Here is a 27,407-nt window from a genome sequence, read left to right as displayed (position 1 = left end):
TGCCAACAAATATGCAGCTTTAGAACACAGAGATGACGATGACATAGAGGTGATGAATGAAACCGTAACTAGGCTGGCTTGAGAGGCAGCAATTGGAGTGGTAGGCAACGCGCGAAGGCAACCAGTAGGCAAGCTCTCCCAAGTAACAAATGACCTAATAAAAGAAGACAAATAATCAGAGCGCCCAACTCAAGAGAAGATAGAATTGGTAGAACTGTCAAACCTGATCAACAAGGCGAAAATAAGGGATATTCAAAATTGTAACTTAAGAAAGACTGAAGAAGCCACAAAAAAGGAACGCGGCCTGAAATCAGTGAGAATCAAACTTGGCATAGGACCAATCAAGATGTGTGCACTGACAAATAAGCGAGGTAATATCATCAGCAATCTCGAAGGTATAGTAACAGCAGCGGAAGAATTCTATACTGACCTGTACAGTACCCAGAGGAGTCAGAATGCCTCCATTCGAAGCAGTAATGTAGCGTGATACAGAAACTCCTCCTAAATCTGGTCGTGAGGTCAGAAGGCCCTTGCAAGACATGAAACGGAGAAGAACGCAGATGGAATAACAGTCGATTTAATCAAAGATGGTGGAGAGCTAATGCTTGGAAAACTCACTGCTCTGTATACGAACTGCCTATTGACTGCAAAGGTCCGAGAAAGCTGGAATAATGCAAACGTTGTACTAATCCGCAAAAAGGAAGATAAACAATTGAAAAATTATAGGCCCATTAGCTTACTCCCGGTATTATATAAAATATTCACCAAGATAATTTGCAAAAGAATAAGGGCATCTCGACTTATGCCAACCAAAGGAACACGCTGGCTTCAGGAACGGATATTGTACAATGGATGACGTCCATGTTTTTATTCAGGTAATCGAGAAACACGCAGAGTAAAATCAACCTCTCTATATGGATTTTATAGATTACGAAAAGGCATTTGATTCAGTAGAGATGCCAGCAGTCATAGAGACATTGCGTAATCAAGGAGTACGGACTGGCTATGTAAATGTCTTGAAAAGTATCTACAGGTCTTCCACAGATACCTGGACAAGAAGGAAGGTATCTATATGAGAGGGATAAGACAAGGAGACACGATCTCTGCAATCCCGCATGGGTTGCAGAAAATAGCGCTAGCCTTTTCTCCTTCCCCTCAAGAACCACTTCTCTCTCCAATTCTATGCACTGCGTGCTTGGAAGAAGTATTCAAGCTACTAAGCTAGGAAGGCTCAGGAGTAAGGATCAACGGTGAATGCCTCAGCAACCTTCGGTTTCCGGATGACATTGTTCTATTCAGCAACACTGCAGAGGAGTTACAACAAATGATTCAGGACCTTGACATACAGAGTGTAAGAGGGGGTTGAAGACAAATATGCAGAAGACTAAGATAATGATGAATAGCCGGGCAAGGGAACAAGAGTTGAGGATCATCAGTCAGCCTCTAGAGTCTGTGGAGTACGTTTACCAAGGTCAATTAATCACAGGGAACCCTGATCACGAGAAGGAAATTCACAGAAGATTAAAAATGAGTCAGATCGCATACGGGAGCCATTGTCAGCTCCTGACTCGAAGCTTACCATTATCATGGAAGAGGAGGGTGTACAATCAGTGCATTTTACTGGTGTTAACATATGGGGCAGTGACTTGGAGACTGACAAAGAAGCTTGCGAACATGTTAAGGACCGCACAAAGAGCGATGGAACGAAGAATTCTAGGTATAATGTTAAGAGACAGAAAGAGAGCGGTTTTGTCAGAGAGCAAAAGGGTATAGCGAATATTCGAACAGTCAATATATAATTGATAACCGTTGGACAAGTAGGGTTACAGAATGGGTACGAAGAGAAGGGAAGCGGAGTCGAGGACGGCATGAGACTAGGTGGGGTGATGAAATTAAGAAATTCGCGGGCGCTTGTTGGTATCGGTTGGTGCAAGACACGGGTAATTGGAGATCGCAAGGAGAGGCCTTCGCCCTGCATTGGAGGAATGCGTTTGGGCTGATGGCGATGATGATAATGATGATGATAACTTTTGTTCTCAAATGTAGCAAAGAGACAAATGCAATGGTTCACATTCCCTACAACTCATCCTTCTTGCCTATTATTTTTATCCCGCTTTCCTTGCGCATCAGCTTCGCCCACTTTTTTTGGCTGCAGTAACAGGAAAGATAAGGAGACATGCATCGGTAGATGGCGACTTTCAGTCGCGCGCATTGTTTAGGCGACACCGATTTTGTTTTCCCTCTTCTTTTATTTGAAGATGCTAACACAGGCATTATGAAAGGGCGTGCATCGTCTTGAAAGGAACAGTGTGGTTGGCGAGGCTTGCGCCAGTGCCGGTTTGTGCGCCTGCGCGTAGTACTCCCGATCTCGCATTATCGTTGTTGTAAGGCGCGGATACTGCGTGCGGTCAACGCTCAAGCGATATAGTTCAAAGTAGTAGAGGCTGCGCGTATATATGTATGTATTGCATGGATTGTTGGCATGTCACATCATCTATCGTATTAATTATAGCTTTTTTGTAATGTTAATAATGACACTTTACTAACAGGGACCTAAAGGAACGAACACCGCGCGAACAGCGGATATAGGTGGCCACGGGACGACGGCGGCGCACAGAAAACAAATGCGGTGGTTGATTCTTCTGTAACACGGGGCTGTTATGACGCTTTGTATATTTTTGAACTGAACGCTAAATCTGCTTATTGCGTAATGGGTCTTATTGACCTTGTTATATAGATACGGGTTTGTTTAAACGCTTGTCTTGTCTACTGAACTCACGTACCCATGCAGAAGAATTTCTGCAGCGGCGCCCAACGTGCGTCGTTTATGGGCTTGCTGATGCGAATGACAAGGTAGTTAGAGATTGGAGAAGCCGGATGAGCCCTCTGTATTTTGTACTTCCAGATTGTTCTTGAGGTATTTGTGAAAGCCGTAGGCAAGAAACAGGAAACGCGGTATTCTTGTCATTTTTTCCTTTGCTCTCAAACCTTTGTTATCGCACGCATCTTAAATGTGTCGTTCTGTGTTTTCGTTGAAGAAAATGGAGCATATTGAGTGATTACACTGATATCAGTAAATTCGTCCGAGGAGTGCAGTTGCGGTGTCATAACTTTGAAGATGGATGCGAAGCCCGAGGTGGTGCATGCGATCAGTCTTCTCCCCTGACCCAGTCACAAAGCAGGTGCCCGTAATCACTACGGTCGACAGGAATGCGCTGCGGAGAGCTCGAGCCCAGAGCGTGGCTGCAGCAATGTCGTGTGAAGAGCGCAGCTATACTCGACTAAAAAGCGACTCCAAAATACCGCCAATATGAGGCTATTCGCCTTAGTCACAACGATGGTGACAGCACACAGGGCGGACACGTTGAAAGCCAGGAGTGTGCGCTTCATCGGACTGAGTCGCTGTCTTCTGAAGAAGATGCGTAGTGCATGCGCCGTTGTGAGCGGTCACAAAAATGTTTGTTCGATGTCCGCAGTGCCTTGGAAGGAGTTCGGATCTGCGACAGCTCAGCAGCAAATCTCTGCACAGATCAGACAAGCAGAAGCAGCTGTTTGGTATCTTTTGTTTTAATGCTACGCTGGATTCTGAACGCGCTATTAATGCCCTAGTCGTACAATGTCAGCCCCAGCAGCCATTACATTTTCATACGCCTATTGTCCACGTGTGCCGAGCAATGCCATCTGATCAAGCGAGGCTTCAGTGAAAAAAAGCACAACGCACCCATGTGTTAATGCGCAACCGTGCATGAACTGCTCGAAGGTCCAACTAAGCACGCAGGGAAGTAGAAGGTTGCTGGCAAAACATCCCCGGGAAAGAAGCTCTCAAACCACAGATGAAAAAACAAAACATGTTGCATCTGTTAGTTTCTACGCTTGTTGGTAGTGAAGGATTGACGGTTTGGAGAGAAGCATATAGGCCCCAAGACAAGGCCTTTGTCGGGACTGTCTCCCTCTTCATGTGCACTATACCAACTACAATAGATTCAAATTTGTGTTCGAGGGTAAAATGACGACATATTCATGGGCAAGTAATAGTGCCATGCCGACCTCCTTATTCTATCCGGGCAGCAAAGTATAGCCGTTGCGAATCCTCGGTGAGCTTTGGCTTATGTTTTCTGCTCTCCTTTGCTAAGATCAGTAGCGGATAACGGTGTTTTCCGTGGAAGCTTTTCCTCCCATAGATGCCACATCTAAGATGGTAAGGCGTTCCGATACATCTCACCGATGCCCAACCCTTGAGGACTAGGGACCCACTCTTACAGGCACTGCTCCCGCGTCGGCAGTGACCACAATGACTTGGAGGCCCGAGGTGGTGCCCGAGGTGGTGTCCGAGGCATCGCCACACCAACTGTACACACGTTGGTGGCGACCACGCAGCTACTTGCGACTGGGCAGACGACCGGGAGGCATCATGCTCGCAGTGGATCCTACAGCAATTTGACAAAGAGAGAGAGAGAGAATCAACTTTTATACTGAGCCCTTAGCAAAGGTTGGTGCACGCTGGCACCAGATAGGCTGGAGCCTTCTTCTCAAGTCCCATATGCGTCCAGCAGTTCCTGGCCCCTAGCTGCCAGCGCGAGCTGGGTCGGTAGGTCGGGGCTGGAGAACAAGGTCTCCCATCGCTCGTGGGGTGGAGGCTGGGGAGGGTGGGGGGTTCTTGAGCTTAATGCACTCTGCAAGGATGTGTGCTAGAGTGCCTTTTGATCGTCTGCAAAACGGGTATGAAGTGTCATGCTTTGTTGGGAACATCTTGTGCAAGAGCACGGGATGCGCTAGCGACCCCGCTTACATGCGTCGCACGATCGCTTGCTGCATGCGGCTGAGTTGCGGATCCTGTTGCGGCTGAGGCTGAGCCTACTTCTGCCACTTCTGTACATATGAATGATTTCTTTGTAACTTGTTACGGCGTGTGGTAGCTCTGGCTCGTCGTCGGCCCGGATTTACAGTTCTCGGGCATAGTGGTCGGCGAGTGCGTTGCCTTCCACTTGCGAGTGAGCCTGGACCCACACGAGCTTGGTGATTTGCATTTAGTGAGGATCGCTAGTGCCGCGGGAGAGATGTTTCCCTTGCGGCAGCTTGCGTGGGCGGTCTGGGAGTCTGTGACCACGGTCCTCACTCCCGGTTGTGCGAGTGCGAGGGCCACGGCCACTTCTTCCGCTTCGGCTGTATTCGTCGTCCGTATCGACGCGCCTGTGACCAGTTTATCGATGGTGGTGACGACCACCGTTGCTCTGGTTCCGTGCTTGGGAAGGGAGGTGTTCGCGTAGAGAACCTCGGGGGCCTCTTCCAGCTGTCGAGGCAGTGCCTTGACCCGCGCAGAGCGTCTCCCGTCGTTTCTCCCCGGCTGCATGTTCCGGGGGAGGGGTTTGGTCTTAATAATGTCTCTCCACGTTGTGGGGAGCGGCTCCGTTGTCGGTTGCTGTTAATTTGCCATCCTATCTTGCGTAGGACGGCCCGACAGTGTTCTGTCTGGCTCAGCATTACTCTCTGGTGGGATAGGTGTGCTTCCACCAGCTCTTCCACCGTGTTGTGGGCACCCATTTCCAGCAGCTTCTGCGTTCACGAGTAGAGTGGGATGCCCATGGCGAGTTTGACTGCTTTCCTTATCGTCGCGTTCAGCATCTCGCGGTTCAACTTCGCAAGCTGGAGGTACGGGGTGGAGTACGTTACGCGTGACACGACGAATGCCTACACCAGGCGCAGTGCGTCTTTGATTCCCCTGTTCCGGTTGGTGACTCTCCGGATCATGCTCAGGACCTGCTCTGATGTGGTCTTGATTTTGTTGACGGCTGCATGCGCCTTGCCATCGCTGCGCAACAGCAGGCCCAGTATCCGGATTTGCTGCATTGGCTTGATCTCTGTGCCGTGGATGGTGATAATTATGTTCGGCGGCGGCTCTTTCTTTAGTTTTCCGGGCTGTACCATGAGCAGCTCCGATTTTTGTGGAGCGCAGCTCAGACCGCAGGTCATGGCATAATCGTGGATGGTCGTTGCCGCTCTCCGCAGGGCTTCCTCCACCCAGGCATCGGACCCAGCGCGGTTCGTCCACACCGTTATATCATCGGCATAGAACGCGTGGTCCACGCCCTTGATGTGATTCAGTAGTTCGGGCAGGGACAGGAGGGCCAGGTTGAAAAGCAGAGGCGACGGGACCGACCCCTGTGGGGTACCCTTGTCCGAGCTCCGCAGGCTCTGACCGTTCGTTTTCTATCCGGATAGTTGCCGTTCTCTTGGTTAGGAAATCATTAATATAGCCGTAGGTCTTGCGGCCACACCCCGTCTTGCACAGGTTCTCGAGCACGCTGGCGTGGGACACGTTGTCGAAGGCCACCTTGAGGTCCAAAGCCAGTATACCCCGGGGCGCGTGACTCGGTGCTCTTTGAATCACTAGTTCGTGTAATTGTATCAGGATGTCTTGGGTGCTTCGGTGCTGGTGGAATCCATACATGGTCGCCGGCATCTGACTCATCTCGTCCAGGTGTGCTTGAAGCCACGAAGCAACACACGCTGACTCAACGCTTCACATACATCATCTACACTGCAGGGACGAAGCCAACTAACGAATGCTAGGTCATAGCCTGTAAAAGGGACTGCTTAAGGACACTTTTTCTCAGTGTGTGCGGGGGGGGGCGCTGTGTAGGAAGTACTGGCACGTAACGCCATCTATTGCTGCAGTCGAATCCCGCTACAACGAACGTCGCTTCAACGAAGTTTTCGCTTCCACAAAATATTTCTGATTCCCCGTCAGCTAGCCATAAAAGTCAATGCAAGAAAGTTCTCGCAACACCGAACAGTTTTTCGGGCTTGTTTTCACTTCAACGAAATTTTCGGTCGGTTGAGCTGGGCTTTAAAATTTGTTTTGCGATAAAATAAACATAACCCCAATCGCCTGCAATTTTTCGAACACCCACACCCCTTAGGTGCACCGAAAACGTGCGCCCACTGCACCGCCGCCGATAAACAAACTCATGGAGGGGCGCCATTGTTTTGTGGTTATGACGATGTGGCTAGCCGCCTGCGTCAAGACGCCGGCCAACTTTGTCAAGCGGGAGCCACAGCCAATTTGTATCCATCCTAGGTAATGTGATCGCTGGCGCAACGCCATATGGCAACGCGGCGACGCAGATTTTCATTTGTGCTTGTGCGCTCGGCCAGCATGGCGACAAAGCGGAAGTTTCTTTCCTTGGAGGTGAAGGCGCGAATCATCAGCGAGGCTTCGAGCGGCAGAAAGAAAGGAGACGTTGCAGCAGAGCTCGGCATCTCCAACAGCACGCTGTCGACGATTTTGAAGTCGAAGGAGCCGATCACCAGTGCTCTTTCTGCGGGAGCGTCCGCCAAACGGAAGAAGTTGACTCAAGGTGCACACGAGGATCTTGAGAAGGCGTTGTTTACATGGTTCCTCGACATGCGTGCCAAGAAAATGCCAATCAGCGGAAGCGTGCTGCAGCAAAAGGCACTGAACGATGCTTCCATGCTTGCAATCGACGATGTTAAGGCAAGCATAGGTTGGCTGACCCGCTTCAGGGCCCGACACCACATCATTGCGAAAGTGTTGTGCGCCGAATCTGCTGCTTGATACGCTAATGGTGCAGCGACTTGAGCGTCATCTGCTTTGCCGGACATAGAGAAAGAGTATGCCCCGTCCGACATCTACAACACAGATGAAACAGGACTCTTTTATGAGCTGCTGTCCACAAAGACGCTGGATATGAAGGGCCAACCATGCAGCGGAGGAAAGCACATCAAGAAGTCTGTGACTCTGCTTCTCTGCAGTAACTTGGATGGCACCGACAAGCGTTGCCCGCTCGTTATCGGCAAGAGCGCGAGGCCTCGCTGCTGCAAAGGCAACCGGTAAGAGCTTGCCGGTAAGTTATTTAGCAAACAGGAAATCCTGGATGACGCGGGCCATCTTTCGTGATTGAATCATAGCTTTCCACCGCGATATGAAGGTCCAAAACTGCAAGGTGCGCTTGCTTATTGACAATTGTTCAGCGCATAATGTTGAGGGCGTTGAGTTGGAAAATGTGAAAGTTCGCTTCTTCCCCCCAAACTGTACTGCTTTTATTCAGCCGTTACACCAAGGCACCATTCACAGTGTGAAAAGTGCATATCGGCAGCGGTTGATTCAGAGACTGTTGCCGATTATTGACACCGGGCGGGAGACCAAAGTAGACTTGTTCATGGCCCTACAAATGATTGCCGTGGCATGGATGGCAACCCAGCGCAACATAATTCAAAATTGCTTTGTGCACGCCGGCTTTAAGCCTACGGCTGACAGTGATGATGACTTGCCGATGTGTGTTCTCATAATACCAACACACATGGACCTCACCTTTATATACCGGCGTGGAGTATTACCATAAGCAAAACGGGTTTTCGCAAACTTGTTCAGCGGAAATCTGCAAGTTGGGTGCATTTTCATTCTGCTCCCCTTTCCCTTCCCTTAGGACAGAGGGCAGTGCGGCTACCTAGGTAAGCGTTGTGTCAGCTTCAACCTCCACGCCAAGAAGAAATCCAGGTCAACTGCGAAGCTTTCTTTCTGTTCAATCTGTGTAGGTTCCCTTTCTACCTCAACGGCTATAGCCATAGAGTTTCATATTAGTATAACTACAGGGAAATCTGGCGCTGCGATCGTTCAACCATCATGGGAATGATGGGAAGTACAGGCTTCAGATTGGATTTGGTTGACTGGCAAACTAGTCTACAAGTATTTTCTCGGACTTTTTCGTTTCGCTTCAAGCGCCATTGCGATAACTTGCAGTGGGACAGTGCAACGCAAAGCTCTCTGCCTTTGTTATGTTGCTCGAAGTGGTGATAGCGTGCTGGGCCAGCGGCTGGGACGATGTTTGTGTCGCGGTGTGGTGTCAAAGCCCCGACGAGAAAGCGACGGCATCGCAAACGATGAAAGAACATGCTTTGACCGTTGGGACTTTGGTTTGTTAAGTGTGTTGGGTTGGCGCTGTAGTGTTACGTGATTTATGAAACTTCAGAATAAGAAAATAAGGCACTACTGATATAAGATATGGACAGTTGTACTTCTAGTGGCTTGACAATGAAATTTTATTGAGGGCTTCATTATGCACTGCTCGTTTATTTGCTCATTGAAATGAGTGTTTTAGGACATTGAGAAAACAAACTTACTTGTGGTAGGAAAGTTTGCTGCTTCCTGGCTGTAGTCTAGTGTCGCAAAATGGGTAAGTGAAAAGCCACGCCATAACGCTTCGGAAGAGGTACGTCCATATAAAATGTGATGAAGCATACTCGTAGGATGCCACTAGCGTCCTAGCTAGCACTGCAGCAGATGTGCTTAAAAGTACTTGAAAATGTTCAGCAGTCGTGACAGCCGACGGAGCCTTTCGGAAGAGCGAGAGAGTTCGGAAGTGCCTGTCGTGTGCGAGAAAAGTCTCGCGTTCACAGCGAGCTGGCGTCGCAGCAGCACTTGTAGCATTCTGCTCAAAGGCGGAACACTTTCTCACAATACAACATTTTTATTTCCATAAATACTTGATGAGTATTTTTGTATAAGTACATGCATGGTTGTTATTTCTGTTGCAAAAATAAATAAATTATTATTCTCTGGCGTTATATCGGGAGTAGAATCGCACAAGCATACATACCCTGGTGTGCCCTGGTCATAAACCATAGTAAACCGTGTTTCCATCTCAAACTCATACAAAGTTTATGTAGAGTCTTGTAGAATATATACCGTACTGCAGAAATAAAATAACATTATACACTATAATATGTGAGTATAGCTTGGTTTACTGCGTCGCCAGCAAACGCCACTAGTCTAAAGGTCGAAGTCAATCCGAAGCCTGTACTTCCCATCATTCCCACGTAGGTTGAGGCAACGCTCATGAGAGCCCCAGCAGACACTAGCGCCACAATTCCCTCTAGGGTATTTATTTATAAACTCTATGGCTATAGCTGCCAGGTGGATGACAATTATTCGCTTCTTGTAAATGGGCTATGGTGGAGTTATCATCGCGACATGGCGTTCTTTCTTTGTGAGGAAGCTATAGCTCGGTTGCTGTTATCTAAATACATGTAAAACGAGAATTCGTTTTCCTTGGCAACCACTGCACCAAATTTGACAAGGTTTGTTGAATTTAAAAGAAGAACATCAAATATAGTGACTGCTGGTTTCGAATTTTCGAATTAAGCCGTCAATTTTTTATTATAAATCGCAAAAAATTGCAAGTTTCCTGAAAACGAAACTATCAAGTTTATAACTGCGTAACTCAGCAATGAAAAAAGATATCGCAATTCTGTGGATTGCATCTAATAGCACAGCTAAAGCTGAGAAAACTGACATGTCACACATGATTCTTGGAAATATTAGTAATCTAGAAATGCAGCTTCTGCAGAACCCTTGTGCAAAACGTAACAAATTCATGCAGGATATAAATTGACATATTGAATTGGTCCGCTCTGAATGATCTAATGGATGCCATTTACAGAACCACGATATCTATTCTTTATGTAGAGCTATTAGCGTGTAAACTTCGTGCTTCTATTCTTTCGAACTTTCCAATTTTTATAAATATTTTCAATAAAATTGAGGCCCTATATTGAAATTCTGCTTCCGTCACTAGAACTCCGCTTTATCTCTTAAATGCAACGAATTTATTAAAATTGGTCGAGGGTTATATCAGAAAAGCGTTTTTGCGTTTTACATGTGCTTGAATAGACCGCGTCGGAGTTGAACCCGAGCTCAAGCTTCCTTTCAACCTATAAATTTCCTTCCACCACCTGAGTTTATTAACGTCCGAGCAGGTCATCGTACGCGAGCAGTTCTTGCATTTCGCGCCCAACAGAATGAAGCCAACTAAGTCCGGTATGGAACATGCAATTCCACGTTAAGCAGCAGTACGCCATTTAGCCGCCGAGCTCCCGTGGCTGTGGCGTCTATCCAAATTTTCTTCAAGAGATGTAAGAATTAGTTTTAAATGTTTTTGTCTTCGTGTGCCTATAGAGTTTCGCTATTCAAACTTGCAAAGAAGCTCCACTTTGTTTTCCAAGATACATCAATTGTCCCTTAGGCCAACCCAAGCTGATTACTTCACAGCAGTAAATGCATTAGATGAACGATTTTCTCCGCATTAGCGTTCAAACCAAATCCATCCACACATTCTTCTGGCATTCCAAGCCACGTGCGGTGTGAGATTTGGAACGATTACCTTGAGTGTGGCAACGGCCGCCAGTGTCTGGTTTCTGGACGTCATGACGGGAGTGTCCAAGATCCCCGCGTGGCAAATGCCCCTGCTCCAGAACAGTGCGAGCGGATTCGGGTTTCTCCTTTTCAAGTCATCCTCCGCTGTCGCCAAGTTGCTGCAGAAGTGACACGCAGCAGGAGCCAAGGAATTGTCAGGCGAATGCCAAGTCACACGGGCAGTCAGCTTTAACGAGCCGGACTGAATGGTGCAGAGTGAAAGAAAATGATTTTCCAATGGCTTAGCAAACGCCTGGCAAGACGCAAAAGCGAAAGACGGGTGCCGCCGTCACCTTGAATTTCCTGTGCCCTCTCGTTGTCATGTCATAGATCTTTAATGGAGTCAGTCTTTTAATCGGTAAAGTTGAGCTATATAGTGCTCGAATAGAGCTAAATACTGAATTTAGAAAGTCTGTGAAATTTACGGTGGCACAGCGGTACATAAACGAAAAAAAAAAACTATCTAACTAGTGCGTAGTACAGGCGTGCCGGCCGACAAAGTTCTGGAGCTAATTCGAGAAACTGTAGAAGATTCTTTTCCTTTAATATACCACCTCCTGCCGCGAAATAACCAACAGACTTTCAAAAGAACAATTAAACACTGTAAACTGGTTTGTCTCCATTTAGTGTCAGTTTTATTGCTTCCTGGTCCAATTTTTTTTAATGAAGTGATTATGTTCTACCGCGTGCCTGTGGTTTGTACAAGACGGGAAAAATGAAGTCCCGTTAAAGATTTTGGTCATGAAGGGAAGGTTTTTCTAATAACCTAGCAACGAAACAATGTGTTGCATCTATGTGCTTCTGCAGACTGCATAACTCACAATTACATTGGTCTCAACTATAGCCACACATTACTTGCTGATTTTTGCCACACAAGGTGAATTTTTTGCATTAAGCAGCATATCATAAATCTTTAGCGGAACAACTCAAGCGTAATGCCATGTGTGGACAAGGACGAGGAATGGGGAGCCGTATTCTCCTTGGGCACAAAGTCGACGAATTATGCATAATTAGTAAAGCTAACACACACATTTCCGAGAATTCTAGTTTTCTTGCTTGCTTCTCTAGATGACCAATATTTCTGGCAAAACATTATGGTCCCTAGAGAAATCATCGGAGCATAACGGCTTAAGTCGTTAAAGGACGCCGCAGCTGCTCACTTGTACGCGAAGCCAACTCCGAGGGTCGTGCTTCTATAGGGACGGTGGTCGTTAAGGAAAGTACTCAGTGTGTAGCTGTAGGTGGCCGGTCGGGACAGCCAGTTGCGGTCGCTCTTGAAGAGTGAGTCGAAGAAGATGTAGTCGCAGATGCCATCATCCGGGAACACTTTGGGTGAGCGGAATTTCTCGCCCATCACGCACAGCAGGGGCATCTGTTCGATTGCTGCGCCACGACACGTTGGCGGCGGCAGCCGCACCATGCCCCTTATGAACATTTGATTTCATTCACTGATCTGTCTGCCAGTACATGAGCTCGGTGAAAAGAGGGAAAATAGGCTAAATGCGTTACAAACACATGACGTAGGTCCACCTCCCCTTAAAAAGAAATCAGGCGGAACGCATCTATTGGATACAGTTATGTACCTTAAGGCGACTAGCACTCAAGTGGCGGTGCATATGTGATTTCGTTAAATTCAATACGAATAAAAATTTGAATGATTATGTTTATATCATACAATGCTGGAGTGTAAGCTGCCTGTTCGGGCATATACATAGTGGCGCAAGTTGTCTATTAGGTCAGACAGCAGTGAGCAGCAAGATGTCTATTTGGGTACATAACCAGTTAGCCTTGTTGTGTGCTCGGCAAGAAAGCAGACAGCACATGGCTAGTAGACAACTTCGACCACTTGATAAAGCTACAGACAGACAGACAGACAGACAGACAGACGGACGGACGGACGGACGGACGGACGGACGGACGGACGAACAGACAGACAGACAGACAGACGGACGGACGGACGGACGGACAGACAGACAGACGGACGGACGGACGGACGGACGGACGGACAGACAGACAGACAGACAGACAGACAGACAGACAGACAGACAGACAGACTAGCAAACAAACAGACAGACAGACAGACAGACAGACAGACAGACAGACAGACAGACAGACAGACAGACAGACAGACAGACAGACAGACAGACAGACAGACAGACAGACAGACAGACAGACAGACAGACAGACAGACAGACAGACAGACAGACAGACAGACAGACAGACAGACAGACAGACAGACAGACAGACAGACAGACAGACAGACAGACAGACAGACAGACAGACAGACAGACAGACAGACAGACAGACAGACAGACAGACAGACAGACAGACAGACAGACAGACAGACAGACAGACAGACAGACAGACAGACAGACAGACAGACAGACAGACAGACAGACAGACAGACAGACAGACAGACAGACAGACAGACAGACAGACAGACAGACAGACAGACAGACAGACAGACAGACAGACAGACAGACACAGACAGACACAGACAGACAGACAGACAGACAGACAGACAGACAGACAGACAGACAGACAGACAGACAGACAGACAGACAGACAGACAGACAGACAGACAGACAGACAGACAGACAGACAGACAGACAGACAGACAGACAGACAGACAGACAGACAGACAGACAGACAGACAGACAGACAGACAGACAGACAGACAGACAGACAGACAGACAGACAGACAGACAGACAGACAGACAGACAGACAGACAGACAGACAGACAGACAGACAGACAGACAGACAGACAGACAGACAGACAGACAGACAGACAGACAGACAGACAGACAGACAGACAGACAGACAGACAGACAGACAGACAGACAGACAGACAGACAGACAGACAGACAGACAGACAGACAGACAGACAGACAGACAGACAGACAGACAGACAGACAGACAGACAGACAGACAGACAGACAGACAGACAGACAGACAGACAGACAGACAGACAGACAGACAGACAGACAGACAGACAGACAGACAGACAGACAGACAGACAGACAGACAGACAGACAGACAGACAGACAGACAGACAGACAGACAGACAGACAGACAGACAGACAGACAGACAGACAGACAGACAGACAGACAGACAGACAGACAGACAGACAGACAGACAGACAGACAGACAGACAGACAGACAGACAGACAGACAGACAGACAGACAGACAGACAGACAGACAGACAGACAGACAGACAGACAGACAGACAGACAGACAGACAGACAGACTAGCAAACAAACAGACAGACAGACAGACTAGCAAACAAACAGACAGACAGACAGACAGACACGAGGTTGCTCAAGTAAGCAAAGAATGCTAATCTCATTCAAAACAGCATGGGCTACTAAACTCTATAGAAAAAGTGTACATGAGCAGCAGGTAACCAGCAGACACATGAATAGACAGCGAAAGTACAACAGTGTAAACCTAAAAAATGAAAATGACACGGAATCCTTAACAGTATGTGGATACCGTTTTTACAGCGAACACATGGAATATTCTACAGTGATAATTCCAGTACTTTCTGGCATGAATTCAGTGTGTGCAATAATATATATGTTACCTCTGGGAGCGCGTAATTTGTGAGAGATTTAGAAACACGCATTTTGCATGCCTGAAATGGTACTTCCAAGTAGATGTGAGAGAGTTTCAAAAAGGTGCTTGTTCCCTTTTGAAAAATTTCTATGAGAATTGCACGAGAATTCTTTCTATGAGAATTCTTGAGAATTGAGAATTTCTATGAGAATTATGTCCAAGACGGATGCATATCGCAAAGATTTGAAGAGAAGTGAACGAAATGCTACGCATATTCAACAAGACATCGTAGAATTCAACGAGACATCGTGCGAGATCCGTATGATGTGCTACGCTGACTACGAAGTCTACGATATCTATGCGATGTGGTATTAGAATGCCTAGAGCGTGAACGAGATGTGTGCGATGTGTTGCGCAGGCCTAACGAGATTACGTATAAGGTGTGTGATAGCCTGTGATGTGTACGCACTGTAGTCGTATGACGAGCGAGATCTTTCAGGATGACAAGGAACTGCCTACGAAGTATGTGCGCTGAAGTCGCAGTGCATATAAAAGGTCATAAATAACAGCCAGATATTGGGATAACTCGTTTGTAGCACACGCTGGAACATATTCAGTGTGCTGTATGATGGCGTCGAACCATTGTGACCCATGTACCAGCTTAAATAACTTTGCGAATGAGAGCTTCAGGGTTCATTTTATAGAATTTCATGCAATGAACACAGGCATTTGCAAGCTGGTGTCGGACTAATGGTGTAATGATGTTCAATTGGGTAACTATTCGAAGATGATCCCTTTCGGTGGTAATATTGCCTTCGCGTAACGCATTTATCACCTAGCTAATAAGCCCTCGCTCACAATGACATTGCCGAGAGCTATTATAAAAAAATACGTCCCTTGTTCAGAATAGATCAGCCCAATATAAAATAGAAGTTGTGGACCTTGAAAATTTCATAAGATGGTATAGGTCTATGTGCATGCACAATAAAACAGCAGTTAATGTGATTACAGCGCGTTGGAAACATACCCAGAAAAAACTAATTCAAAAGTGAGTTTATTGCATGCAGTTTGATCAGTAACAGAATATGCATGCGCTGTGTCACAACCTAATCATATTGCTTGCATCAGACATGTCATTCAGAGGTAGTAATGTACGAACTTTAGGCCTCACGTTTTCCAAACTGCTAAGTGCATGAACCACAAGAATGTTAAATACAAATCTGCTATTGACTTTTTATGGTGCCATATCTAAAAGGGTGATAGTGCCTGTTTATTTGAAACCGTAGCAGGTAGACATAAATTGGCCATGCATGCCCACGTGAAAAAATAAACAGCAGAACAACAAAACGCAGTTTTAACAAAAGGGTGAATAAATAGTGAAAATAGCAGTCGAAATCTACAGCACTTTCTCATAAGAAAATAAAAATTGATGATATTACATAACCTTCAATCACTAAAACTGGCATATGGTCAATGCACAATTGCTTCTATGAAAAAATATTTGCGCAAAGTCTTTCATAACTTGAACACCGCGGATGCCGAGAGAGCTTGATAATTGCTCCACAGGGGCAAGAACGAGGACAGCGTGGCAACTTGGTAACTATTATCCCTGTACATACTATACAAAACGTATTTTAAAACTAAAGGAGGAATAACAAAGCAGTTGTCAGCGCAAGGCAAGGCTTTGTGATGCGTTGAAAGCTGACGTCGAAACGACGAAAACGACCGATTTCCTGGTCTCCCCAAAGTCAAGCTGCTTTCAGGGCTGCTGACCAAGCCGTCGCCGATTTGGTACTTCTCATGCACACGTGGGATAACGATCCTACTCGCATCATGGTGGATGCTTCCAGTGTGGCCATTGGTGCTGTTCTCCAACAGAAAATGGAGACGTTCACCTCTAGACCCCTGCTAAGGCGTTCCCAGCGCATATCCCCTGCGTATTCACTGAATATGCATGCCAGTAAGGCAGCCTCGTCGACGAGTGCATGCTGCTGTTTCGTGTGCTGTTTCGTGTGGACGTGAGGTCCTGTAGCCCCCACCGACACCGCAAAGCAGAGACGCTAAGGTCGGTGCTCGCAGTCTGCGCCTCTGTGCCAGCTGGAAAAGACGAGCAGAAGAAAAATAGGCAACGCGTGCTCGATGCACAAGCCCAGTATGCGCAATCCGGTTCTAGGTGCCCGCTGCACTGGTCCTGTTGTCCTGGCGCTCCGCTGCGGGCCTCGGTTCCTGACAACGTAATTTTCCCGTTCTCGGCTCTCGGTCCTTGAGCGTTGCATTGCAGATGAGTAGTGTGACAGTTTAACCATATTTACGCGGTGCCAAGGGAACGTCTGCTCCTTTGAACGACAGAAAGCTGAGCTAGTTGGTAAGGATTCACTATGCAAAAAAGAGGTGAGGCGTGCAGACAGGACACAAGAGTAGACAAGTGGACAACACGAACGCCGACTATCAATTTGAGGGAGCACTGAGGAGAAAAAAAGAAAGATACAAAGCTCACCTGCGCAAGCTCAGGACTGCCACGTGGCAGTCGGGTACATGTGGCGGTCTACGTGACAGATAGCTGTTAAGGTATTTAATCTCTTCCTTATGTAAGGTAATCGAAGGCTGACTCACGCACGCACTTCCACCATTATAGATATGCCATGCCTCTACCATAAGAGGCGTATCTTCATTCTTATGCCTGTACAATATCACGCATTCATCTAACTCTGGCGTGCAGTTACAATATTGGCAATGTAGGGAAAGATTAGAAGGCGATCCACCGGTTAACATCTTATGTTCCATTAGCCTCTGATTGATACACCGTCCCGTTTGCCCTACGTAGAACTGGCCACAGCTAAGGGGAATTTCGTAAACCACACCCATACGACAGTCAGTAAAACTGTTATTCTTATTGTGCTTCACTGGAAAAAATATCTGTTCTTTTTTTGCCTTTTACCTGTTCCTTTTTCCTCTGTATGGCAGCGCATATCTTACCTAGCTTATTCGGAGCAGTGAAAACAACATTAACATCATATCTACTTGCAACTTTTTCAAGCCTGTACGGAATAGCCACTAATATTTTATTGCTATTACTGCTTTCTGTAACCACGTCCATCCCCCTCGAAACCGACTTCTTTAGGCGTTCAGCCACAGTGGCCACTGCTACACTAAGAGATCCTGCTTCTAATAGGCGCCGGACCTGCGCATTAAAACTGGCGCTCATTTTGTGCATACAGGATCTTGTGAGAGAAGACTTAAGACACGACATGGCAATTCTGTTTTTTACTACTTTGGAATGCTTGGATTGAAAGTTTAGCAACGGCTTCGAAGATCTTGGTGAGTACTGCCAACAAACATGATTTTATTCGAAGGCCAAGAAAATTTGAAGAAACTGAATTACGCGTCGCTGAGGAAATGCTTTGGTAAACTTTAATCCTCAAGCATAAAGTTTAAATTGCTCACTTACTGAGGTAGAAGCGGAATCGAATTCTTCCCTATTAAAGAAAATCAGGTAATCATCAACGTAACGGAATATCTTGATAACGCTACCACCTAAGGCATTCTCTAAGCAGCTGTCAACCTTACTCAGGTAAATATTGCTAAGAATAGGTTTTGAGCCAATACAAATGCCTGATTTCTGCAGAAAAACGGCATCTCTCCACTCAATCAGCGTCGACTTCAAGTAAATTGAAAGAATTTATAGAAAAGCTCCCGTGGAAGCACCGAATCTGTCAATAAAAGCCGACTCTTGCACTTGTTCTTTAATTCACTCATTTACGGAATTTAGCAACCCATCATGCGCCAAGGAATAATACAGGTCTTCGATATCCCTACTAAAAGCTGTACAATCACCAGGATTTCCCTCTTTCAAACACTGAACTAGTGCCTGAGAATCACGCAAGCAAAAGGTGTCTGAAAAAACTAGTGAAGCTAAGCAGTTCTGTAAGTAACTAGCGACACAGACCTGCCACGTCCCTTTCTCTGACACTATAGCACGAAAAGAAATTTCTCGCTTATCGGTCTTCGTCTTATGGGTCTTCTTGACAGCCCTATCAAGATTATGTCTTGACAGGAGGTCAACCGCACGTTGCTTAACTGCCGAAAGCTTGAGTTTTACTGGCTGTAAATTTTTTCCTATGGCTTAAATCGCTTTTTCTAAAAACATGCCATCTGGCATAATTACGAAATAACCTTCCTTGTCAGATATTACTGGTCTGAGTATATGCTCAACTAACGGTCGGGCAGGGTCAGACGTCTTCAAATGAGAATGTGATTGTTTAATGCTAGCAATGCAATCTGAAAAACAGCACGAGCGTTATTCCTCCGGGACGAACTTGGTTAAGCAGCGCGGTATGCTTATAACGTCAACGGGTTTTACGTTAGGCTTAAAACAGTGCTTAGGACCTAAAGCAAGGATTTTTCTATGGGTACGACTTACGATGGCGTCTCCAAGAACCAGTGCGTTATTTGACGGTGAATTATTAGGAAGGTGTTTCCTCTTACATCGTTGAAGCTCCGGAAGTTTCATCCTCCATAGGAAGTCCTCGTGTTGCACGGCTAACCTAATCCAATCGGCGTAGGGGCAGTTCCAATGGCGACCGTCTCCCAGGGCCGCGCAATGGACCTTTAGACACTCTTGATAGAACCTAACTTGGCGCCATGATTCAGCGGAATGTATAGCTCCAATCCTCCTGGCATGTCCAGTTGATGGTTGAAGGAAGCCGCACAACATTTGAACTTCCAATGGGACGAAACGATTACGACTAAACCACGACATGGTTCTAGTGCGGAACATACATATCGCAATCAAGGAAGCTGACGAAGCAGGATTGTGCAGGTAAGTAGGGGAACATGGAAAAGGGCTCAGAGTGCTAGAAATGAAGCTTAGAGCGACAGAAAGCTGAACTAGTTGGTAAGTATTTATTATGCAAAATTATGTTCCCCTACCTATCTGCATAGTACAGTGACAAAAATGATAAGTGCTTTGTTGTTTGTTCTTGATATTGTATTGCACATTTAGCGAAAGGTTTCAGGAAAATCACCCTTGAATGAACCGATGCTGCCAAGAGCTTCACCTATTGTTTTTTTTGTTTTTCTTTTGCTGCTATGAAGTGTGCCAACTGGGGGATTGTTTGGTCTCAACGGGTACAAAAAATCAAGCAGGGAATGCCACTGCGTCTGTGCGTAATTTCTCAGCAAGAAATCGCATAGACACTTCTAGTACGTTCATGTGTTATATCCACAACTAACGCCTGCGCGAGACGGCACCCCATTGGTCTGTCTGACCAATTGGGTGCAGATTTGGCTTGTATGCCATTTTCTCTACTTATATATTGTTGTCAAGACAACCTGTATTTATTGTGCTGAGTGTTATGTTTACACGTTAAAAAACCGCTTGTGAAGTCAGAGTGATCTGTTTGTATAATGAAATGCTTCTTCACATTGCTGGCTCTAGGAGGCCTTTTCACAATGTAACGCGATGTTGTTAAATCGTAAGTTTGCAGTTTCAGCAGTGATGACAATAAACTGAACAACTTTTATTGTTTAGGGATGTCAATATTTCTTGAGACGGAGGCATCTCTTCACAACGTAGGGGCCTGCAATACTAATGCAGTCAGTGCAGCACGACAAAGTATCTGATCCGTGGCTTTCACAAGGTGTGTACAAAAGGGTCACTGGTACTTACGAGTTCTAGGTTCTGTTGGCGGGTACAAATTTCACAAAAGGTACTGAACCTTTAGTGAAATTTACAAATTTGGTCTCATTCTACAATTTTACCAGTGAGGCATTAAGTTATGAGAACGAAGTTTTATTGGAGAAAATGTTTTAAAGATGTGGAGAATGGAGTGGCATGAAATTGCGAAATGGATCTGAAAAATTGTGATGGCAGTTTTGCTGCTTTCTTATTAGCAATACAATATCCCTAACGACTATAACGGAGTGGCACTGGCCTTAGACGAGTTCATTCACATAAGCTCCTGACGCAGGCTATATCAGCAGACACAAAAGCACTGAAAAAAACTCACTAATCTAAAGACAATGTCAGTTTCTGCGGTTGCAAGTGTTCTGCTTGTGTCCTGAGTTTCAAGGTGAGTAATGGTTAATAATATGGGTATTGAAGAATGTAGGTGCTGAGAGCAAGCTTTCAGCCAATGCGTGCTGTCCTTCTAACACAGGATTGTCTGTCTAGGATTTATGCAAAACATAAGGTTCACAGGTGGCAGGTTTGCCCTAATCTACAACGCTTTTCCTTTATATGCCTTATTTATAATTTCCACATGGAATATACGATTCCAGTACTACTTGAATTGTATATTTTAAAATCTGAGCTACCTCCAATTTAGCCAATTACCAAAGTAGCCTTCTCTGAGGTAAATTGGGGGTTTTAGTATATATGCGTGGTATGCGTCTTACTGACTGTATAGCGATATATATTTTACGCAACTGTGTTGTGAGGCAGACATATTCATATGTCTTGCTGTGACTAGCCCGACAAAAGCAGAAGGGTATTGGTTACATCTATTGCGCTTTCTAGTACGCTGAATTTTTGACATACCTGCCTGAAGATATATTGTGTTCCTAGTTTTATTTCTCCAAGTAGTTGAAAATCAAGTAAGGGAAAATGAGACATCCACCCAACAGTAGCACTTGCTAGAAAGGAAACGCATACGTGTTCCTCGAAAGAAAAACCTCGCAGTTGAAGAAAAATTCCTCTTGGTCCGGCACTCGAAGCCGGGACCACCGCCTTTCCGGGACAGCCACTCTACCATCTCACCTAACCAGGCGGCTAACAGATGGCAGGGCGAAGTCAAATTTGTCAACTCGAAGCAACGGCAAGAGTTGGACGTTATGGTTCTGCGGAAACTCGCAAGAAGAGAGAAGTAACTAATTAAGGGAAAATCAGACATCAACCCATTTGAAGCACTTGCTACAGGGAAACCCATACGGGTTCCTCGAAAGAAAAACCTCGCAGTTGAAGCAACGTTCGTTCTGGTCCGGGACTCGGACCCGAGACCACCCCCTATCACGTCATAGTCAAAAATAATGAATTACACTTTGCTTGCGCTATCTCTTGGGCGGTTTGTTGATTCCCATTCCTATAGGGATCCCCACTCGTACATTCGTTTTCGCGGGTTTCCGTATGTACTCCTGTAGATCACGAGCAAGAATTCAAGATTGTGAAATGCCATCGGAGCGCCTGTATCGTTTGCCTATAACCGAGTTCACGGCTGCCTGCGCACGCGAGAATTCCGAACTACAAGGCCAGCACCGCTTAGAAATTGTTTTATATTATAGAAATCTTTCTATCTAAAGCGGATAAAGCAAGACAGCTTTAATCACGTAGTGCCCTCTGGGCTGCACTTGTCGGAGATAAGGTAGCCTCGCCGCCTACAGGATTACCTGACTGAGCTATGCCGAATGCTCGATTGCCATAGTCGGAAGTTCGAATCCTTCTATAAGGTTCTTTTTTTTGTGAGCTTGAAACTCACCTCTTCCACTGCACTACATCTGCAGGCTTGGAGTGATGCCTAACAAGGGCAAAAGATGCCGAGATCGAGTGGGGCTATACTAATCGAGGTACACCCAAATTAGGAAGGCCCACTAAGCTTCAACAAAGACGCTCCCTCACTAGAAGAGGAATTGGCCTCACTGGTGCAGTATTAGGCTACTATCGCCCCAATGATTCCTACAATTAGCCCTGACCCTCAGTACCCAGCAACTACGGAGCACCTGACCAAGGCGGCGGTCAGACCTGTAACGCAGCAGAGGGTGTTAAGAATATCTGGGTCCGGCCAGGCCGCAAATGGAAACTGACCCTGTGAACCTTTAATTGCCGAACTCTGTCGAGTGTGACTAGCTTAGCAGAACTCTTTGAGGAACCATCAGACATTCTTTGGGATATCATAGGCCTTAATGAGTATAGAAGAACTAATGAGGCTTATGCATTGCTTAATAACGGCCATGTTCTCTGCTATAGAGGTCTCCCAGATAAGAAGCAATACGGGGTAGCATTCCTAATCCACATTGACCAATTCTACAAGCATTAATGAGAGGGTAGCTCTAGTCGTAATCAAACTTAATAAGAGGTATATAGAATAAAAGTAGCAGAAGCATACGCTCCAACAGCCAGTCACGGTGATGAAGTAGATCAGTTTTATGAAGATGTTGAATTTGCGATGAGAAAAGTGCAAACTCAGTTTACTGTATTAATGGATGACTTCAATACAAAAGTCGAGAAAAAGCACGCGGGTGAACAAGCGATTGGCAACTACGCCGTCGATCCTAGGAACGCTAGAGGAAAGATGCTGGTAGAGTTTGCAGAAAGGAATAGGCTTGGAATAATGAACACCTTTTTCAGGAAGCGTAGCAACAAAAAGTGGACCTGGAAAACCCTAATGGTGAAAAAAGAAATGAAAGTGATTTGCTACTTTCTGCGCATCCAAGCATAGTGCAGGATGTCGAAGTGATAGGTAGGGTAAAGTGTAGTGATCCTATATTAGTGAGGGCTCGGATTCACCTCAATTTGGAGAGAGAAGGAGTAAAATTGGTCAAGAAGAAACAGGTCAAACTAGAAGCAGTAAGGGTAAAGGCAGACAAATTCAGACTGGTACTTGCAACAAATACGCAGCCTTAGAACAGGGAGATAAAGATGACATAATGAATTAAACCGTAACTATGCTGGCTTGAGAGGCAGCAATTGAAGTAGGAGGCAAGACGCCAAGGCAACCAGTAGGCAAGCTCTCCCAAGTAACAAAGGACCTAATAAAGAAACGAGAAAGAAGGAAATTGTCCAACTCAAGAGATAAGATAGAATTCGCGGAACTGGCAAAACTTAAAATTATGGGGTTTTACGTGCCAAAACGATTTTCTGATTATGAGGCACGCCGTAGTGGAGGACTCCGGAAATTTCGACCACCTGGGGTTCTTTCACGTGCACCTAAATCTAAGTACACGGGAGTTTTCGCATTTTGCCCCCTCGAAATTCGGCCGCTGTGGCCGGGATTTGATCCCGCGCCCTCGTGCTCAGCAGCCTAACACCATAGCCACTGAGCAACCACGGTGGGTGGAACTAGCAAAACTGTTCAACAAGGCGAAAATAAGGGAAATAAGGCGACATAAGGGAAACCAAGATGTATGCTCAGATAGAGAAGCAAGGTAATATCATCAGCAATCTAGAAGATATAGAAAAAGGACCGGAAGAATTCTACATTGACCTGTACTGTACCCCGAGGAGTCGTGAAACCTCAATTAGAAACAGTAATGAACAGGATACAAAAACTCCTATAACTCGGATGAGGTCAGGAGGGCCTCGCAAGACACAAAATGAGGAAGAGTGGCTGGAGAAGATGGAATAACAGTCAATTTATTCAAAGATGGAGGAGAAATAATGCTTGGAATACTCGCGGCTCTCCATATTAAGTGTTTATTGAATGCAAAGGTCCCAGAAAAGTGGAAGAATGCAAAAATTATACTAATCCACAAAAAGGGGCACATGTAAAAATTGAAACATCTTACGCCCGTTAGCTTACACCCAGTATGATTTAAAATATTCACCAAGATAATTTGCAAAATAATAAGGGCAATACTGGACTTTAGCCAACCAAGGGAACAGGCTGGCTTCACGAAGGGATACTGTACAATGGATCACATCCATGTTATCATTCTAGTAATCGAGAAATCCGCAGGGTACAATCAACCTCTCTATATGGCTTTGATAGACTACAAAAATGCGTTTGATTCAGTAGAGATACCAGCAGTCATAGAGGCATTACGTAATCAAGGAGTACGGACTGCTTACGTAAATGTCGTGGAACGTATCTACGAAGATACCACAGCTACCCTGATTCTGTGCAAGTAGGAAGGTGCCCATAAATAAAGGGGTCAGACAAGGGGCCCTATAACGTAAAACTGTTCCAATATGTTTCTATTCCAATCTCCTGACGTCAAATTTGCGTAACCACCGACGCAAGCACCGGGCGGTCACCAGCAGGGTTGTCTGAACAGACCAATCAAACTCTCTCCTCGTTCATAGGAGGTCACTTTTGTTTGCTTGAAAAACGAATAACATTGCCTACCATGAGCGGCTTGTCGTATCTAATTGGCTGACAAAGGTCGAGGAGAACGTTCAAGTGGAGAGGGATTCACTGGGGCAGAGCCAGTGCACTGAAAATCGAAAACGGGATGAAGAGGGTGGTGCCGGCGTCTACGATTGGTCGGCTTTGCCTTACCTAGCTTGTGGTGGCTGGTCGAAAATCTCGGCGGCATGCAACGGAAGCTTAACAATGAGGCTAAAACTGACCCTCAGCAATGAAGAGTTCGCAGAATGAGGTGGTAAACGTGCCGAAAGGGCTCGAAAACGTTACACGGCCACGCAAGAAGTTTTATTACACGCAAATACACCCATGCTTTCCGGCGGCAGCCATCTTCTATTACTTTTGGAACGGGGCAGCCTGCGGCTATTCCGAAGAAAATTCAGTTTTGTTCGGCATATTAATGCATCTTTATCGCGTACACGTCACTTTGACGCGGTGAGATTGTGGGGTTTTGTGACGTCGCGTGACAGGCAGGTGAAGTGGGTGCAGCCCGAAAATTTTTACCAATAGCCGAGGGCTAATGGCGAAAAGGGGTCGATTCAGAAATAACTGTTGTTCGTTTTTCTATCAAATCATGCATAATCAGTGTATACACATCATATCAGATGGGGAGGTATCGCGGTTTTCGTGACGTCGCGTGACAGACAGGTGAAGCGGGCGTGGTCGAAAAAAGTTTTTGACGAATCATGGAGGGCTGATAGCAGAATTGGAATAGAAAAGTTTGGAATAGTTTTACGTTATAGCGCCCAAGGAGACACCATTTCTCCAACGCTATTCACTGCGTGCTTGGGAGAAGTTTTCAAGCTACTAAACTAGGAAGGCCCAGGAGTAAGGATCAACGGCGAATATCTCAGCTACCTTCGGTTTGCTGATGACATCGTTCTAGTCAGCAATACTGCGGACGAGTTACAACAAATGAATGAGGATCTCAACAAAGAGAGTACAAGAGTGGGGTTGAATATTAATATGCAGAAGACAAAGCTAATGATGAATAGCCGGGCAAGGGAACATGAGTTCAGGACCGCTGGTCAGCATCTAGAGTCTGTGAAGGAGTACGTTTACCTAGGTCGATTAATCATAAGGAACACTGATCACGAGAAGGAAATTCATAGAAGTATAAAAAAGGGTTGGATCGTATTCGGCAGACATTGTGAGCTTCTGACTAGAAGCTTAGCTTTATCACTGAAAAGCAAGGTGCACAATTAGTGCATATTACCGGTGCTGACATATTGGCAGAGACTTGGAGACTGACGAAGGAGCTAGCGAACAAGGACCGCAGAAAGAGCGATGCGACGAAGAACGCTAGGTATAATACTAAGAGACATAAAGGGAGCGGTTTGTATTACAGAGCAAACGGGTACAGCAAATATTTTAACAGCCAATGTATAATTGATAACCGTTGGACCGTTAGGGTTACGGGATCGGTACCAGGAAAAGGGAAACGCTGTCGAGTTTGGCAGAGCACTTGGTGGAGCGACGAAATAAGGAAATTCGCCGGCGCTAGTTGGAATCAGTTGGCGCAGGACTTGGGTAATTGGATATCGCAGGGGCCTTCGTACCGCAGTGAACATAAAACCGGCTGATGATGATGCTCGGGACATCGGAACAAAGGGTACCAAATGTAGCTTAAAAGGGTTCGAATCGTGAAGTCAACATTCAACCTTCTAAAGCACTACCAGCGTGAAAACTTTTCTGCTCACGTTCTTTTTATAAGCTAGCTACCAAAAAAGTAATCGTACAGTCGTATGTATATTTTTTCTACTTTTTTATTGTATGTTCTTGTTCTGGTTCATAATGTGGTTCCTACCCCCTCACTCTATGCTCCAAGTGAAATCTGTGACATATAAGTATAAATAACTAAATGAATAAATTCCTGAGGCATGCAACAAACCATGAAGTATGACATATAAATGTATCCAGTTCACAATGCGTCCCCTTGTGCAGCGCATCATCATGTTTGAAGCTGATCTGTGATGCCACAGAAATGCAGGTTGTGATAACGTGGTATCACAAACCGCCGTTAGTCAGACGTGAGTCAACCTTGAGCAGTAGTGGCAGGCGAGAGTGTAACAGAAAGCTGGGTATGCTGTGCCCTTCCGCATATGATGTGTAATAGAGCTTAAACTCTGCTATTGTGTATCTTATAGTGTGGACCATCTATGTCACCTTCTACTCCTCATTGTTCTGTAAACTTGCTAATATGCACCACGTCTGCAGGATTGTTATGATGTTTATTGCTGAACCCGGCTATGTACGTTTTATAGTTAGTGGTATGCTCGAAAGGATGTACTTGGCGTGCATTTTGAGATGGCAAACTTGAAACATGCAATTTTCTGTGAAATCTTCAAGGAAACAAGGATTTTGGGTGGTGAATAAGGCATAACCTGTTCCCGAAAAGAGTACCAGAAACACTATTTTGTCACGCGACAAAAGTCTTTCCGGCACGCCATGCACAACCATGCCCTCCTACAAAAATATCATAATGTAATGTTTAGACAGCTACACACTATTAAATGCGATAAATAATATCACAACGCGCTTTAGTCTGATCGTTACAATGT

General features: G+C 45.8%; 1 protein-coding gene across 1 annotated transcript in view; it reads right to left on the bottom strand.

The window, feature by feature from the left end:
- The window catches only part of LOC135919575 (uncharacterized), a 135,738-nt gene that overhangs the window by 23,923 nt on the left and 84,408 nt on the right, over positions 1-27,407 (bottom strand). The window contains exons 6-7 of the mRNA XM_065453492.2: positions 12,373-12,595; positions 11,181-11,331 (exon numbers count right to left, since the gene is read on the bottom strand). Coding sequence (XP_065309564.2) covers positions 11,181-11,331; positions 12,373-12,595 — 374 coding nt within the window. The remainder of the gene's footprint in view (positions 1-11,180; positions 11,332-12,372; positions 12,596-27,407) is intronic.

The sequence above is a fragment of the Dermacentor albipictus genome, chromosome 8 (genome assembly GCF_038994185.2).
Source record: "Dermacentor albipictus isolate Rhodes 1998 colony chromosome 8, USDA_Dalb.pri_finalv2, whole genome shotgun sequence".
Lineage (NCBI taxonomy): Eukaryota > Metazoa > Arthropoda > Arachnida > Ixodida > Ixodidae > Dermacentor > Dermacentor albipictus.
This window is presented reverse-complemented; position numbering and strand designations above follow the sequence as displayed.